This window comes from Thermobia domestica, chromosome 9 (assembly GCF_964235325.1).
Source record: "Thermobia domestica chromosome 9, izTheDome1.hap1.1, whole genome shotgun sequence".
NCBI classification, from domain to species: Eukaryota; Metazoa; Arthropoda; class Insecta; order Zygentoma; family Lepismatidae; genus Thermobia; species Thermobia domestica.
Window position 1 is genome coordinate 173189871 of NC_137462.1, and position 15380 is coordinate 173205250.

The following is a 15380-nucleotide window of genomic DNA, read 5'->3' on the forward strand; positions in this document are numbered from 1 at the left end:
AATGACAGTACGAGCCGCCACTGCTATAAAGTATTTCTACTTATAATATCGATTCAAATTATCAAAACCAATAGCGTATTTAGGATCTTATTTCAGAGAGGGAGGCTTGAGAACCAGTAAGGAGCACTTGTGTTTTAAGTATAATGTGGAAAAAATAGTGAGATTATTTTGGGGTGGCTTGAGCCCGATAGCCTTTTAAATGGCCACTAATCAAAACATATTTGTTATAATTATTACTGCATAAATGTAAATTATTAAATACTTACTTTCATTGCATTGTTCACATACAACAATATCATGATGATGGAGCAAACTTTTCAGTGCTGTATCTCAGTTACACGTGTTACACGTTCTCCATGTTTTCACCATGCGAGATTGCAGGCCGCGAGATTTTGGTTCAGATGTTTCACCCGCAAATCATCAACAGATCAAATATTGACTGTTGTGATGAATGGTCAACTACAAAATAAAATTAAACACGAATGTGGATATATTTCTATTGATTCCTGTGCGATTTCTGATCATTCCAATTTGAGACAAGGTTCATGTATCGACCAAATTTGATTGAGAGTTTGATAAGATTCCCCAGCAGAAAATCATAATTCCAGTTTGAGACCAACCAGTAATTCGTTCTTTAAATGAATCAGGAGAATGGAAATGATACACGTTGTCAGATATTTTCCCCTATAATTATGAAGTGTTATGAACTACGTAGGGAAAACAAGGATAAACATCTTTGTTCCAAAGTGACGCAATTGTAGATTCCTAAGATGTAACGTAAGATTGGTCAAACTGAGTCAAAATACTATATAACACACACACACACACACACACACTCATATATATATATATATATATATATATATATATATATATATATATATATATATATATATATATATATATATATATATATATATATAATTCTGTAAATCAGATTTTCAGTCAAAATCAAGTGAAAAATATTTCACTTGCTTATTCTTGGGATGCCAATATCGGGTTCAAATGATCTAGACCTCTTGTAATATTTATTTGTTTATTGTATATTACTGTTACGCACACGCATGAAATGCCATGATTTGTTCTTTCATCTTCTCAGATATTTCTTTTAAAGTTTTATTTTTTAAAGTTACATTTCTTGTTTTCGAAAGCAAAATATTGATGATAATGCTTTTAGTTTTGCGTTTTCTCTTACGTGTCTCATTTTTTTACCGCTCAAGAATTCAAGATTTATCAAAAATGGTTGAAATAGGAAAATAGGGAAAATGCACCACTTTGACAAGAAGGCTTGTTATAAAAGTAAAAAGATGTGTAGGTAGATAAGATTGTCTCATTTCTGACAGCAGCCAGTCTTGCCTCCTGCAACTCTTTCTTCTTTCGAACCATATGATCAGGTTGTCAACTAACATAACTTCGAAGATATGCATCTCCATATTTTTAGATGAACAATCTTATCTCGTTTCGTAACTTGTTTCCCTCCCCTACCAACTTTTTGAAGATCAGTGAGGAACAATAGTGTGAATGGATCAGCAGAGTTTCTATCTGCACTTCCACGAGCAGGAAAAGAAACCCTCCCTATGTGCTTTCCAGTGCAGTCATATTTCTTTGTAAAAAGTAATATTAATGAACCATTAGAACTAGATTAAAAATTTTTAAAAAAAAGTTAACATGTAGTATTGTGGTAGCTTAACAACTAGAGAAATTTTGAACTCCATAAGACAAATAGTTTTCATAATACTTTGGAGAGAAGTTCACCGTGTTATTATATAGAGATTGATGATCTTAGCTAAAAACATTAGACACGGCCTTAAGATCGGCGAGTAGGGTAATTACCAACTCTACTAGTACGTGTTTACAGAAGAGATGGCCATTTTGTGATTCAGAACCCCGTGGACTCAGGTGCAACGTTATCACAGACTACCATATTTGCCAGAGTAGAATCGGCATCGTTAATACGGCTGCTGAAGTAGACGATATTTTCTATTCATGTAATAGAAAAAAGTTCCGGAAAATACAGTGCTGCGAAGTCAGTGGGTTTTCTTCTAATAAAGAAATAAATGTAAATATTCACAACAAGAAAAATAAATTTCTTTATGGCACAGAAGAAGATAGATACGAAGAGAATGGTAAGAAAGAAATTATGAAAAATCTGATTGATCTGACGATGATGACTGACTAAGCAATTAAATGACAGAAAGTTTATTCCTTAAGCTTTGTATGCTTCATTAATAAATTTCAATTTATTTTTAAAAATTTATTTTAGTATTAGATTTCTGACATCGTCTTACAATCAAATAAATACTGTTATCTCAATAAGACTCACACTAACTCAAACTAGTATTTGCTCTAGCTCTTGCTACTATCTTCATTAATTCGCACCAGCTCGATATCGCCCTCATTTACCTCATTGAGCATACTTACGAGGGTGATTCAGAAAGTAATGCCTCCAAGATGATACCTTTATTTGTGTTTGACAGATAGCACCGATACAGGTATCAGTGGAAAGATTACAAAGTCAGCTACAAACGGTGGTATCATTTTTCAACTAATCCCCATTACGAGCAACACACTTGCGCCATCGCAAAACCAGGTTTTTCATGCCATCGGGGAGGAATTGTGGTAGCTGAACTGCTGCCGAACTGCTGCTTCAACCTCTGGTTCACAACTATGATCTTTAAGTTTGGGGAAGAGCCAAAAGTCGCAGAGCGGAAGATCCGGACTATAGGCAGGAAGAGGCCGATTTTAGCAGCAGATGGGACAACCTTGAATTGTTTTGGCGGAGGAGAGGACGTGTGGCAGTACTACATCGACCGAGGTGTATCCATGACTCGTAATGGTACATCTTTGACTCCTGACGGTATTCATGCCGGTGTAGCAGGAAAATCAGACGCCTGGAAAATTGTCATCCCGGGGTGCTATTTCTCCCAGGAAAATAAGACCCCAGGAATCATCTTAACACGGAGTGATAATTATCCCACGATAACTATCACACCGGGGTGTTAATTTTCCCAAGAAAATTGTCACCCCGGGGGCATAAATTTCCCGAATAAGAATTCAAAAGGTGCACATAGGGGGTATAACTTTCCTGGCCAGGAAAAATGGACCCTCACCTAAAACACGCAGTAAATAACCACCAAAAAATTAAGACTTTTGTCACTTCATTAGTCTTTAGAAAGGAGATTTGTCCATACACTAGGGTGGGGGTATAATTTTCCTGGCCAGAAAAAATGGACCCTCACTTAAAAAACGCAGTAAATAACCACCAAAAAATTAAAACTTTTGTCATTTCATTAGTCTTTAGAAAGGAGACTTGTCCATACACTAGGGTGGGGGGTATAATTTTCCTTTCCAGGAAAAATTATATCCCCACCCTATTGTGTGAACAGATCTTTCAATAGACCAAGGAAATTACAAAACATTTAAATTTTTAGGTTTTTTTATTGTATTTGTTAGGTGGGGGTCCATGTTTCCTGCCCAGGAAAATTATACCCCCACCCTACTGTGTTGACAATTCTCCTTTCTAAATAATGAAATGACAAAAGATTGAATTTTTGGTATTTACTATGTTTGTTAGGTGGGGGTCCATTTTTCTTGGCCAGGAAAATTATACCCCCATCCTACTGTGTGGACAATTCTCATTTCTAAAGACTAATGAAAAGACAAAAGATTAAATTTTTGGTAGTTATTTACTATGTTTGTTAGGTGGGGGTCCATTTTTCCTGGCCACAAAAATTATATCCCACCCTAGTGTGAGAACAAATCTGCTTTCAAAAGACCAACGAAATGACAAAGATTGAATTTTTTGTTCCTTATTTACTATGTTTGTTTTGTGGTGATTCATTATTCTTACCCAGGAAAATTATACTTCCACCCTACTGTATGGGCAATTTCAATTTCAATACATACTCAGCGTGACAAGAAAGATCTTCTCCCCTCTAGATAGAAAAAGATTCTGGAATGAGGAGAATTGGAGAAGTTCTCTCAATAAAGGCAATCATTTACTAACTCATTTGCAGCAGTTGTTGTAGATTTGATATTTTCAGCTACTTTCAAGCATTTTCTGATTCATTCGTGGTCAGTATTTTTATTATCTAAACATACAGTATATAAAGAAATAATACATTACATACACAGCAATATTAAGATAAATATATGGTGTTCTTTGGAAAACACGATCCGAACCATAGAGATTCATCTTAGAATGGAGAACTGTTTCGTTAATCACCTACTTTACAATTTTACCTGGATAAACACCTGGATCAGGGCTACCAACTGCTGTCAATGTCGAGAAAAGTTACGTGTAACTTGGGTTGCATCTGTCTAGGCGTTCTCACAACTGCAAATTACCTGGACCCCAAGTAATGGAATTAGAGCACTCACTTAGGAGGGAGATACTTTTGTGGCTGGGTGTACATTATGGACATTCAGAGGCATCTATTGATTTGTTTCCGATTTAAATATAAGAAGAAAATTTTCAAGAGAGACCTTTGTCGTTGCCATTGAACATTAATGACCTTTTAGTCAAGACGTAGTACTACGTTGTAGCCGTTTCAACTGCACATATGCCATGACGTAATGCTACGTCATAACCAGTTAAAGGGTTAAGCATGGAAGAGTTGGAATTCTTCAAGGTTTAAGAAGTCATTCTATAAAAGAAATGTATTTTCACTATGAGCTAGCTGAAGAAATCTCATTACTATAACACGAAATATAAGAAAATAGAAGCAACTGTTTACCTTTTATGTTCTAATCCTAATTCCAACATGCCAGTTATTCTCTGTGTTACTTCAGGAGATTGCTTCGTTTCTTCCTGTATTTTTTTCAATTCTGAGCTAAAATAATACCACATTTCTTTAATTCCATTTATTATACTCCTCCTCGTCACTTCGTATTCTACGCTTGGTCCCTCTTTACGCCCTGCTGTTAAGTACACGTGAATAATACAATGTTAAGAATCACTAGGATACTTGGAATTAATAACTTACTGCATTATGTTAAAATGCTCACTACGTTCACTCGTGACGTTCTTATTTTATAGTAGAGATTTGCACGAGACAAAATTTGAAGCTGTCTCGTCTCGAAAATAATGTCTCGACTCGAAAAATGTATATTTCTCTACTGGAAGAGCTGTGTCTCGACTCGAACTTTTTCAGGAAAATTCTGTCTCGTCTCATCTCGTGCGCATCTCTATTTTCCAGCATTCCTGAAAACACTGCAATATACACAATAATACGTACTAACATTTCTCCTGTAACTTTGTACAGGCTAATCACAAACTGGAATACATTTAGTTTCATCCTTCAATCTTAAAAAAAAAAAAAAAAAACTTTATTCTATACAAAACCATAATTTTAAACAAGTACAAGTGTCACGTGTACATCACGTGAAGGAGTTTGGTTTCTATGCCATAGTATTTTCTTATCTAACATTGAACCCGAAAGTGGCAGTAAATTGATACCACTTCCAGTTATAGTAGTAAGAATAAAGTGGAGGTGGAATATATTCTAGAGACGTTTAATTGGCAGCAGAAAACAGCTGCTCTTCTTACTGCTTTTACTCTATAGCGTTCAGTGTTAAAACCGGAAGTGGCTGATTTTCTGTCACTACCAGATTTGGAATGGAGTCGGATTTAGATTTCTGGGCTTTCGGCATCTAAGGCCATTTAGCCCTTCACGTTTTGAGGGATGACGTCCCTCGGCAAGCATACAATCCGGGGAAGGGGAAGGCCTGGGACCTATAAGTTAGGTACCACCCCGACATTTGCCTGGTGGGGATGAGGAAACCCCAGGAAAACCTCATTCAAGATGGTTGGCCTGAAAAGGCGTTTTTTACACTTCTTCGATCGAGTGCATCCACCTGGTTTCGAACCCGGGACCGCTCGCGCCGGAGGATTTATTGCAGGAAACAATTCCTTGCTTATTCTACCGTCATTACTATCTAATGATCAACGTTTAAACCTGAAGTGCTTCCTACTGCCACTTCCGGTTCGAATAGAGAGTTAAGGGATGAAATGGTAGTACTTGTTCTTTGAACGATAAACCGACTCCAAAATTTAAAAAAAAAAAGCTTCTCGTTGTCTCTTATTTTTCCTCTGTATAAATCAATGTTGAAACCGGAAGTTGTGGTAAATTTTAACATTCCGGTTTTAGTAGAGAGTTGAAGATGGAGAAACCGCTTCTCACTGTCTATTACTGTATTTTGCTATTTTATAATGATCAACATGAAAACTGGAAATGGTTTATTTCTACCATTTCCGGTTTGAATATCAATTCCACAACTGAAGTTGAATCCTATCTTTTGACTCACGACGTTCTACGTTGTCAATTGAGAAGGAGAGAGCGATCCTTCTCCCCCGAGATATTTTTTTTATAATAATAACAATTTATTTTAGTTATTATAGAACACACATATATATACATACATACACACACCACACGTGGATAATTAATCTGTATCATCCATGATAACGGAGAAACCAAAATAGTGAAAAAAAAGCGAAACTTCGCACGAAGCAACTATAAGGAGGGGACATCGTTTTATGTAATAAGCAGCACCACCAAGTGAACAGTGTTGTCATCCCAATATAAAGTTATATTTTTTTGCACTATACGTCAGATTGTTACATATTTCAAATCGACGTGTTAAACGAAAACTGAAAGCACTTCAGTGTTGCAAACTAATAATGTTATGGTATCATAAACATCCAAAGTTTGGAAGCCTCTATCACACATATACAGCACAACGAGATGGACGAGACAATGGGCATTGGAAGTACCTTTGTGTTGGATACTATGGTCATAGTATGAATCGTTTTGAGTGAATAGCAACTAAGTTACAAGGGCTTGAAAATTTGAATTTTTCTGAAAGGCATTATTTCGAAAAACTGCTTAGGTAAGTATCATATCTAGTTACGTTGTGTGATTTGCAATGGATGTGTAAATTATTTCGCCGTTTACAGCACTTCAATATCTCAAACCTTTCCGGAGATATGATAAACATTGCTGAATTTTGCTACACTGCTTAAATCATGTATATTAATTGCGAGGACTAGTTGTAATTACGCGTACTAAAAGTTATTCCTGAAATGCTATAAAAGAGAAGGAAACCAAAATCAGTTTAAATATTGTCCAGAAAAACGCCATTTTCAACAGTGTTACTAACTTTTTCAACGTTTACCATATCTTCGGAACAGTTAGAGATATCGAAGTGCTGTAAATGGCAAAATGATTTGTTTGCCAATTGCAAACCACACAAGTAATTAGACATGATACTTACCTTAGCATGTTTTCGGAACAAAGCCTTTCAAAAAAATTCAAATCTTCAAGCCCTTGTAACTTCGTCGCTATTTACTCAAAACAAGTCATACCATGACCATAGTATCCAACGCTGAGGTACTTCCGATGTCCATTGTCTCGACTATCTTCGTTGAGTTGTATGTGTGACAGAGGCTTTCAAATTGTGGATGTCTGTGATACTATAACATCCTTAGTTTGCAACACTAAATAACAAATGTGGTATTTTGTTTTCGTTTAGCAACAATTGAAATATGTAATAATCTGACGTAGTGTCATTTGAAAAAAATATAACTTTATACTGGTATGACAACACTGTTCACTAGGTGATGTTGCTTATGATGTAAAACAATGCCCCACTCCTCATAGTTGCTTCGTGAAAAGTTTCGCTTTTCTCTCTCTTTTGGTTTCTCCATTATCATGGATGTACCAGATAAATTGTCCATCCTGTATATATATATATATATATATAGCGGCGGATCCAGGATATAATCAAGGGAGGGGCTAAACCATAGTTTGCCGCTTTATCCAGTGTAAAACAGGAATGAAGGCCATTTTATCCAGTGTACTTGAGCATCAAGGGGGACTATAGTCCTAGAGCCTCTCTTGGATCCGCACCTGTATATATATATAAATGTACAGGATCCGCACCTGTATATAGGGGAGAAGTGCCGATTATCACACCCCTTCCTATTTCCGTACCCCGTTGGATTTCGACCGGGGAGTGCTGCACTCTGGTGTTAACACGTGTACTATAATCGGCGGAGGTATCTACTTCAGTAGACAGAGTATCGCCGCGTTGTGTGCAGTTGGAAGAAAAACACGAGCTGTTGTAATTTTGGTGAAGGCCAAAATATTTTGCAAGATTGTCGTCAACGATATATTCTGCAGTCAAAGGTATGATATAATCATATAATTAGTGCATAAATGGTATGTGTAACTACCTAGTTATAGTGTAAAGTGTATATTGCGAAGTGGATACCAAATGTGTTTGTAGAAGTAGGCGCCATGTTAGCATCCCCACTTGTGCCGAATATCGCACCCTGCATATGTTCCAAATACCGCACGGGTGCGATATTACGAATAGCACTTTTCACCTTGGAACGATGTCACATAAGGCTGTACAGGGCATGTTCCGTGTGGGTTGTGCCGAACAGGATATAGATAAGCTAGTTTCCATTAGGTTAGGGAGAAAACCAACTCCTGGGTACAATCTGGAAAGTGAATTAGTGAAGTATTGTGTAGATATGGAATCTGTGTTTTTTGGTTTAACGGCCAAGGATATAAACCTTTAGCTTTTCAACTCGCTGCAATTAATTCCGCATTCATTTCCGAAGAACGATTAGTCAGCTGGTGCTAAATGGTTTCGTGGCTTTATGACTCGCAATCCGAAGCTCACTCTACGAAAACATCAACCGACAAGTCTTGCTAGACTTAAGGGGTTCACTAAAGAAAAGGTTAATGCATTTTTTGATATATACGAACCACTGGTTGACATTGTACATCATGACCCAACAAAAATTTACAATGTTGACGAAACAGGCCTTACCATCGTCCAGCACAAAACAACAAAGGTGATTGCTCTCTAAGGGTTCAGTTTCGTCCGCGGAACGTGGTTCCCTAGCCACAGTGGTTTCATGCATGAGTGTGTCAGGGCATTTTGTACCACCCCTTATTGTATATCCCAGAAAGAATATGAAGCAGGAACTTCTGGATGGTGCCCCTTATGGCACCATCGCTCATTGCCACAGCTCAGGCTGGGTACAAATTGATAGTTTCCTTAAATGGTTCCAGAAGCAGTTCTTAACGAACGTCAGACCCTTCAAAGATAATCCAGTTATTCTTATTCTCGATGGCCTTTACTCACATACGCGCAATGTTAGGTTGTTTCAATTGGCACGAGAGAATGGTGTTCACATTTGTTCTTTGCCACCACACACGGCACATAAATTGCTACCTCTCGACAGAGCTTTTATGCAACTACTGAAGACATATTATGCGCAAGCAATAGAGACAAGGCTCCAACATAACAAAGACAGAGCAGTTACCCACTACGAAGTTGCAGCATTGTTTGGAGAAGCTTACAAAAAGGCTGCCACAATTGAAGTAGCTGCCAATGGATATCAAGTAACTGGTCTGTATCCGTGCGATCGCAATATATTTCCTGAGCATGAATACATTACTGAAGCAAACGAAGAAGTCAGCAAGGAAGCAGCAAACGGAGGGGCTGTGGCTTCCACACACGTGAGAACACTTAGGCATACATCACCAACAGAAGACCCCAAGACATTTACAGCATTAGGCCTGCATGAGTCACCTGCTGCTCACTCTTCAACGACTTTTGAAGGCAGTTATTTAGGAAACACCGATACGTTCAACCAGTCTTCGCATTCTTCAAATGAATACACCTCCAGTGCATCGTCGCTCGTCTTACCATCGGGTGTAAGTCCAGCGCCTCATCATGTGCCTAATCCTGCTATGTCTAGAGGAGGATGAGGTGGTTCTGCTACTCTTCTAACAAGCTCACCATACAAAAATAAACTCACTGAAGATTTGCAACGCGCATCTCAAAAAGGAACAGTCAAACAAAATGGAAAGAAAGCAGCAAAGCGAATTGGAAAGGACACACGTTCGTACAGAGAATAAACAAACGTTAAGAAGGGGAAGAAAAGAACACGGGAGAGAAGCCCTGGCAACACCAGTGATGTAGATTTGGATATGTCGTTTCATTTAGTGTCAACTGATGAAGACAGTGAAAATGAAGACTGAGAATGTCCTTATTGTAACGGAACATTTTCACGTGACAAAGGAGGCGAAAAATGGATCCGTTGTATTCAGTGTAGCTCTTGGTGGCATGAGCTATGCACGAGTACTGACGACTACAAGCAGTTTGTGTGTGATTTGTGTTTGGAACATTAGAATAATCACTTTCGCATTGAATTTGACGTGAACACTGAACCTCATTGGCGGCATTGTTATTTTTATTTCGCCTCTTCTTTAAATACATCTTTTCTAATGTTTGCTCAAAGCATCCATTCCATATCTCATTGAATATTTCTATCTTTGTAGGCCTATGCAATTTCGATGTTTCATTTGAAATTTCTAGCACACATGTAGGCTATTCTGCAATGTCCATGTTCCGTTTCTGGATAATTTGTAAAATAATGTGTTGTATGCTTTAGAATGTAGACCAAACATGTGGGTTTTTTTTCTATTTTAGCATGTAAGAGGCCTTAATAGTTGTAGCATATTAACATGTAAGAGGCCTCTGTTTAATTACATGCCTCATTATAACTTTCTGTTCTTGTTTTCGGCAACAAAGTCTAGCACATTATGCCCTTACAGAATGTGTTCTTAATATCGTATCGGGGTACGATATTTTGCACACTTGTTTTCAATTCGGAAAATCGTAGACTTTTGTTTAAAACGTTATGTACAAGTATGTAATGCATTGAAATCCATTCTAGGCATCACACGAGTTGGCAAACACTCCATCCTTTGCCTTGTCCTTGTTCTGTTTTCATTTTCAACTATTTTTGCTTCGCTACGCACGAAAAATAAAATGGGTGCGATATTCGGCACCTCTCCCCTATATAAGTGTGTGTGTGTTCTATAATAACTTCTGTACATTTTATTTCATTTAACACAATATGATGCATGTCTTTTTTTTTTTTTTTTTTTGAAGTTTTTATATAATTTCTACTTTTACAGTTGACGTCAATCAAACATCAGGACTCATCACTTCCTACCTGAAAATTTAAATAAAACTTATACAATAACAATTTTGTCGAATGTTCTTTTTTAAATTAAAAAAAACAATTTCTCAATTGCTCGCAGTTAAAATGAGCCAATGATACTGGAGCGAGTTCTATCCAGTGTTATATAAAGTATTTTTCTGAATATTTATTAAAACTCAAATTTCATAGAATATGTTGTCTAGGGATACGCACGAGACGAGACGAGAATTTTCTTGATAAAATTCGAGCAGACACAGCACTTCCAATAGAGAAATATACATTTTTCGAGTCGAGACAACTTTTACAGCACATCTTGGAGATAAAACAGCCTCAAATCTTGTCTCGTGGGCATCCTTAGCTTTTGGCAGATATTAGCGACTTATTGCTATAGTTTGGAGTTGAAATTAGTGAGAGGGAAGATCGTAGCTCAACAATCCGCAGCTCACTAGTACTGAACATGCTTATGTGCTCAAGCAAAAAACAGTGAATGTCGTGCAGCCACTGTACCGTACCTTAATTCACTAAGGGCAGTTTTCACAAAATCTAGTTTTACCGGAGAAGCAAAAAACGAAGAAAGCAAGATGTGAACTTCTTAGTGAACACTCGCCTTTTTATAACTGGAACAACTCTAAAACTAGAAGGCTTATTGCCATGACAGATAGATAGTGATAGACCACCTATACTTACAAGGGAAGGGTGTGATGTCACTCAGAGATAATTGCATCAAATTTGGTGTAGAAGTAGGTAATGGGAATATAAAAGACTGTGTGTAAGAATTCGTTTCGTAGACTGAAAAAAGGTTTGGTCACATTGACCAAAAAATAGGTGCTGGTGACCAAATCCTTTAGTCAATATAGCGCCAGCACGAAATCATTTGGTAACGAACTGTTTGGTTGAAGGAACCTAGTATTTGGTTACCAGTACCAAATATGCATTAGGTAATTTTGACCAATAAGTAGGCTAATAATTTTGACCAATAATTTGGTTAAAATGATACAAAACATTTTTTCTTGGAACTACATAATTTGGTTGTAAATACTAAACCTGCATATAGTGAATTTGACCAAAACATTTGGTAGAAATTACCAAATACTGTTGGTATAGGTACTAAACTGAAAATAATACGGTTACTGCAAAAGTCATGCGAACTTTTTTCTAACAAATATGGCAACAAAGCAAGCATAAAATTTTTAAACATGCAAATAGAAAGTTACTACATGTGTATATATTTCGTGTAGGTTGGATGAAAATACACATCCCATAATAACTTCTTTCAGGTTTAAACCACTTTTTAAAATACAAACAAGAAAACTTTAGAGCAAAAAGCCACCAATCATGTGCACTTCATGGTACGTTTCCCCTTATCTCAAACCATCTGCGTTAAATGATTCCCATAAGCAAAAGCCCTAACGAAACCTCCACAAAATAAAATGAAATCTTTCAAGTTTATATCCCACGGTTACGCCGAGTACAGGAAACGGTGATTATGAGAAACGTATGACATGGTGGAATGAAGAAAGTGGGAGGAAACGGGATAACCCCGAGGAAACCCACACACACGGTGTTTGTCTACCACAAAGTTCATTTGATGCGAGCTGGGAGCGAATCACGGACCCCATGCATCAGAGGTGAACGCTCTACCACTGTACCACTGCTGCTCCTCTCCATAAAATAATTTGTTTCACATACTGTGTTTGTGCCCTTTATGTCAAAGGTGACGAGTGATTAAGAAAGGGAATGATTGTAAAAAAAGTGGAATGTGAATGTGTGAGAAAACGGGAGAACCTCGAGAAAATTCACGGAAACGATAATGTCCACCACAAACTCTCGTGGGCGGAAAGAGTTGTGATTTTTCAGCAATTACTTCTGGCGGTCCCCTTGAATTTTACCTATACCAAGTGAGATATTTTCATGTCGCCCAGTACGCATTAGATTTTGCGCATCTGTAAACTGGGAATGCACCAGTTTATTTTGCAAACTTCTGGTGTTAGTGTCATTGTATTTACTCCTTTCCTTGAGTTTCTAGTGGGGGAATAGGAAATGTCCCAACCCCTGCCCCTATAAGTTTGCTCCCTGCCCTGGCGTCGTCAATACAACTTGCCCGCTTCATCTGTATATAAAGGCCTGTTTGCTGCGCCAAATTTACGGCCACTAAGATAATCAATACGCATTACATTGCAGTAAAATAATATAGAGGAAAGTTGCTATATATGGGGAGGTTGCCTAATATGGGGAGGTGGGATTTCTCATAAACGAGGGAATTTTGTGGAAGAGAAATTGCGTGAACGGTAAATTAGTGTCACGAACTGGCAACACGGCCTAAGCTAGGTGGCGTCGCAATTAGTTTCTTTGTCTCAGTCGAATGGAAGTGTTTGGTGTGCAGGAGAAAATTTGCACCGTCTCAGAAGTAACGTCTGTGTGTCGCTGTAAAGGTAAAAAAATATTCAATTACACTATCTTACGCGTTAGAGTAGAAAACGAAGCTCATAGTAACTAGTGTATATCGTGTTTTCTAGATTTACTAATTCTTGATATATGCGTGAGAAAAATGTCAACGAAAGTTGCCTATTATGGGGTGGTGAGAAGTTCCTAATATGGGGCTCCCCAAATTACGAGCCCTTAATTTATTCTGGAAATTGAGGATAGACCTACTTTTCTGTCTATTTTAGATGCCGAAAAGGAAACAATGGCAGCAAGAGAATATGAACGCAGCTGTTTCCTCTGTGATGAAGAAGGAAATGGGAAGTTTCAAGGCCTCTCGTATTTATAATGTACCACAAACAACATTAGAAAGATATGTAACTCAAGCCATTGAATCAGGCCAGGATACTGCGCCGAGGGTAACCAAATTAGGTAGGAAGCACGTTTTCCCGTTACATATTGAAGAGGACCTTGTGGATCATTGCAGTAGTATGGATGTACGACGGATGTCAATGACGGATGTACGACGTTTAGCGTACCAATTGGCAGTCAGAAATGAAATTCCGAATCCTTTTTCCCGGACAGAAAAGATGGCAGGTAAAAAATGGTTGAAACAATTTCTTAAACGTCACCCCCAGCTATCGATTAGAACGCCACAGGGTCTCTCACATTCTAGAGCTACATCATTTACCCCTGAAGCAGTAGATAAATTTTTTGACTTATTTGAACCGGCTATGGATAAAATCAAGCATTCTCCATCAAGATTGTTTAATTGCGATGAAACTGGCATTTCCGTTGTGCAAAGTAAACATACCAAAGTCATTGCTCTTAAAGGAAAACGCCAGATTTCTGCTCTCCAGTCGGCTGAAAGAGGCACTCTTATCACAGTAGTGACATGCATGAGCCCTACAGGAAATTACGTTCCACCGCTACTCGTATTCCCACGCAAGAATATGAAAATTGAACTGATGAATGGAACCCCACCTGGTTCTATTTATGTATGTTACCAATCTGGTTGGATACAAAGTGATATATTTACAGAGTGGTTCCGACATTTTATAAACTATGTCAAGCCTACAGAAGAAGATCCAGTGGTTCTGGTTTTAGATGGCCATTTCTCCCATGTACGGAACTTAGATGTCATAAATCTAGGACGCGAGAACTATGTTACCATTATATCGCTACCGCCACATTCCATCCATAAGATGCAGCCTTTGGATCTAACATTTATGGGACCATTAAAGTGCTATTACAGGCAGGAAATAGAACGCTGGTTGCGAATGAATCCAGAACGTGTTGTGACTATATATCAGGTTGGCGAATTATTTGGAAATGCGTACATGAGAGCAGCAACAACCGAAAATGCAGCCAGTGGTTTCAAAAGAGCAGGCCTATTTACGACTAATAGAAATATTTTCAGAACTCATGACTTCCTCCAATATGAAACACCAAGTGATAGTTGTAGGTCTGTAGCTGTTACGATAACGTCCCAAGCGGAAAGGATTTCCATCGAGGACGGGCAACTTTCCGAAGCAAACACATCCGATCCATGTAGGTCAGTATCTGCTACCATACCACCAGAACCAGAAAGGATTTCCATCGAGGTCCGAAACCCTCCTGAGCCAAGCACACCAGGTTCAAGTAGAACTGTAGAACTGCCATTACCTACATGTACTGTGACAGCACATGATATTTCCCCTATTCCAGCTCGTCCTATTCGACAACATTACAAGCAATCTCGAACTGAATCAGCCCAAATTATCACAAGTTCACCTTACAAACGAGGTTTAGAATGCCAAAGGGAAACCAAAATTGAGACCAAAAAACGAACAGAATGCGGAACTTCAGCATCGAAGAAAAGAAAAGGCATTTTCAAGCAAAATATTTCTTCTATCGACGAGAAAGGAGGATCCCTCGGAAGACAAATAAA

General features: G+C 38.0%; 1 protein-coding gene across 3 annotated transcripts in view; it reads right to left on the reverse strand.

Moving 5' to 3' along the window:
* Positions 1-15380, reverse strand: part of LOC145695218 (alpha-(1,6)-fucosyltransferase-like) — a 250604-nt gene that overhangs the window by 158998 nt on the left and 76226 nt on the right. For 2 of the 3 annotated variants that reach the window (XM_081772206.1, XM_081772208.1), the window contains exon 4: positions 4737-4920. In XM_081772206.1, the coding sequence (XP_081628332.1) occupies positions 4737-4920 (184 nt within the window). The remainder of the gene's footprint in view (positions 1-4736; positions 4921-15380) is intronic. The other variant, XM_081772207.1, reaches the window with a different exon arrangement.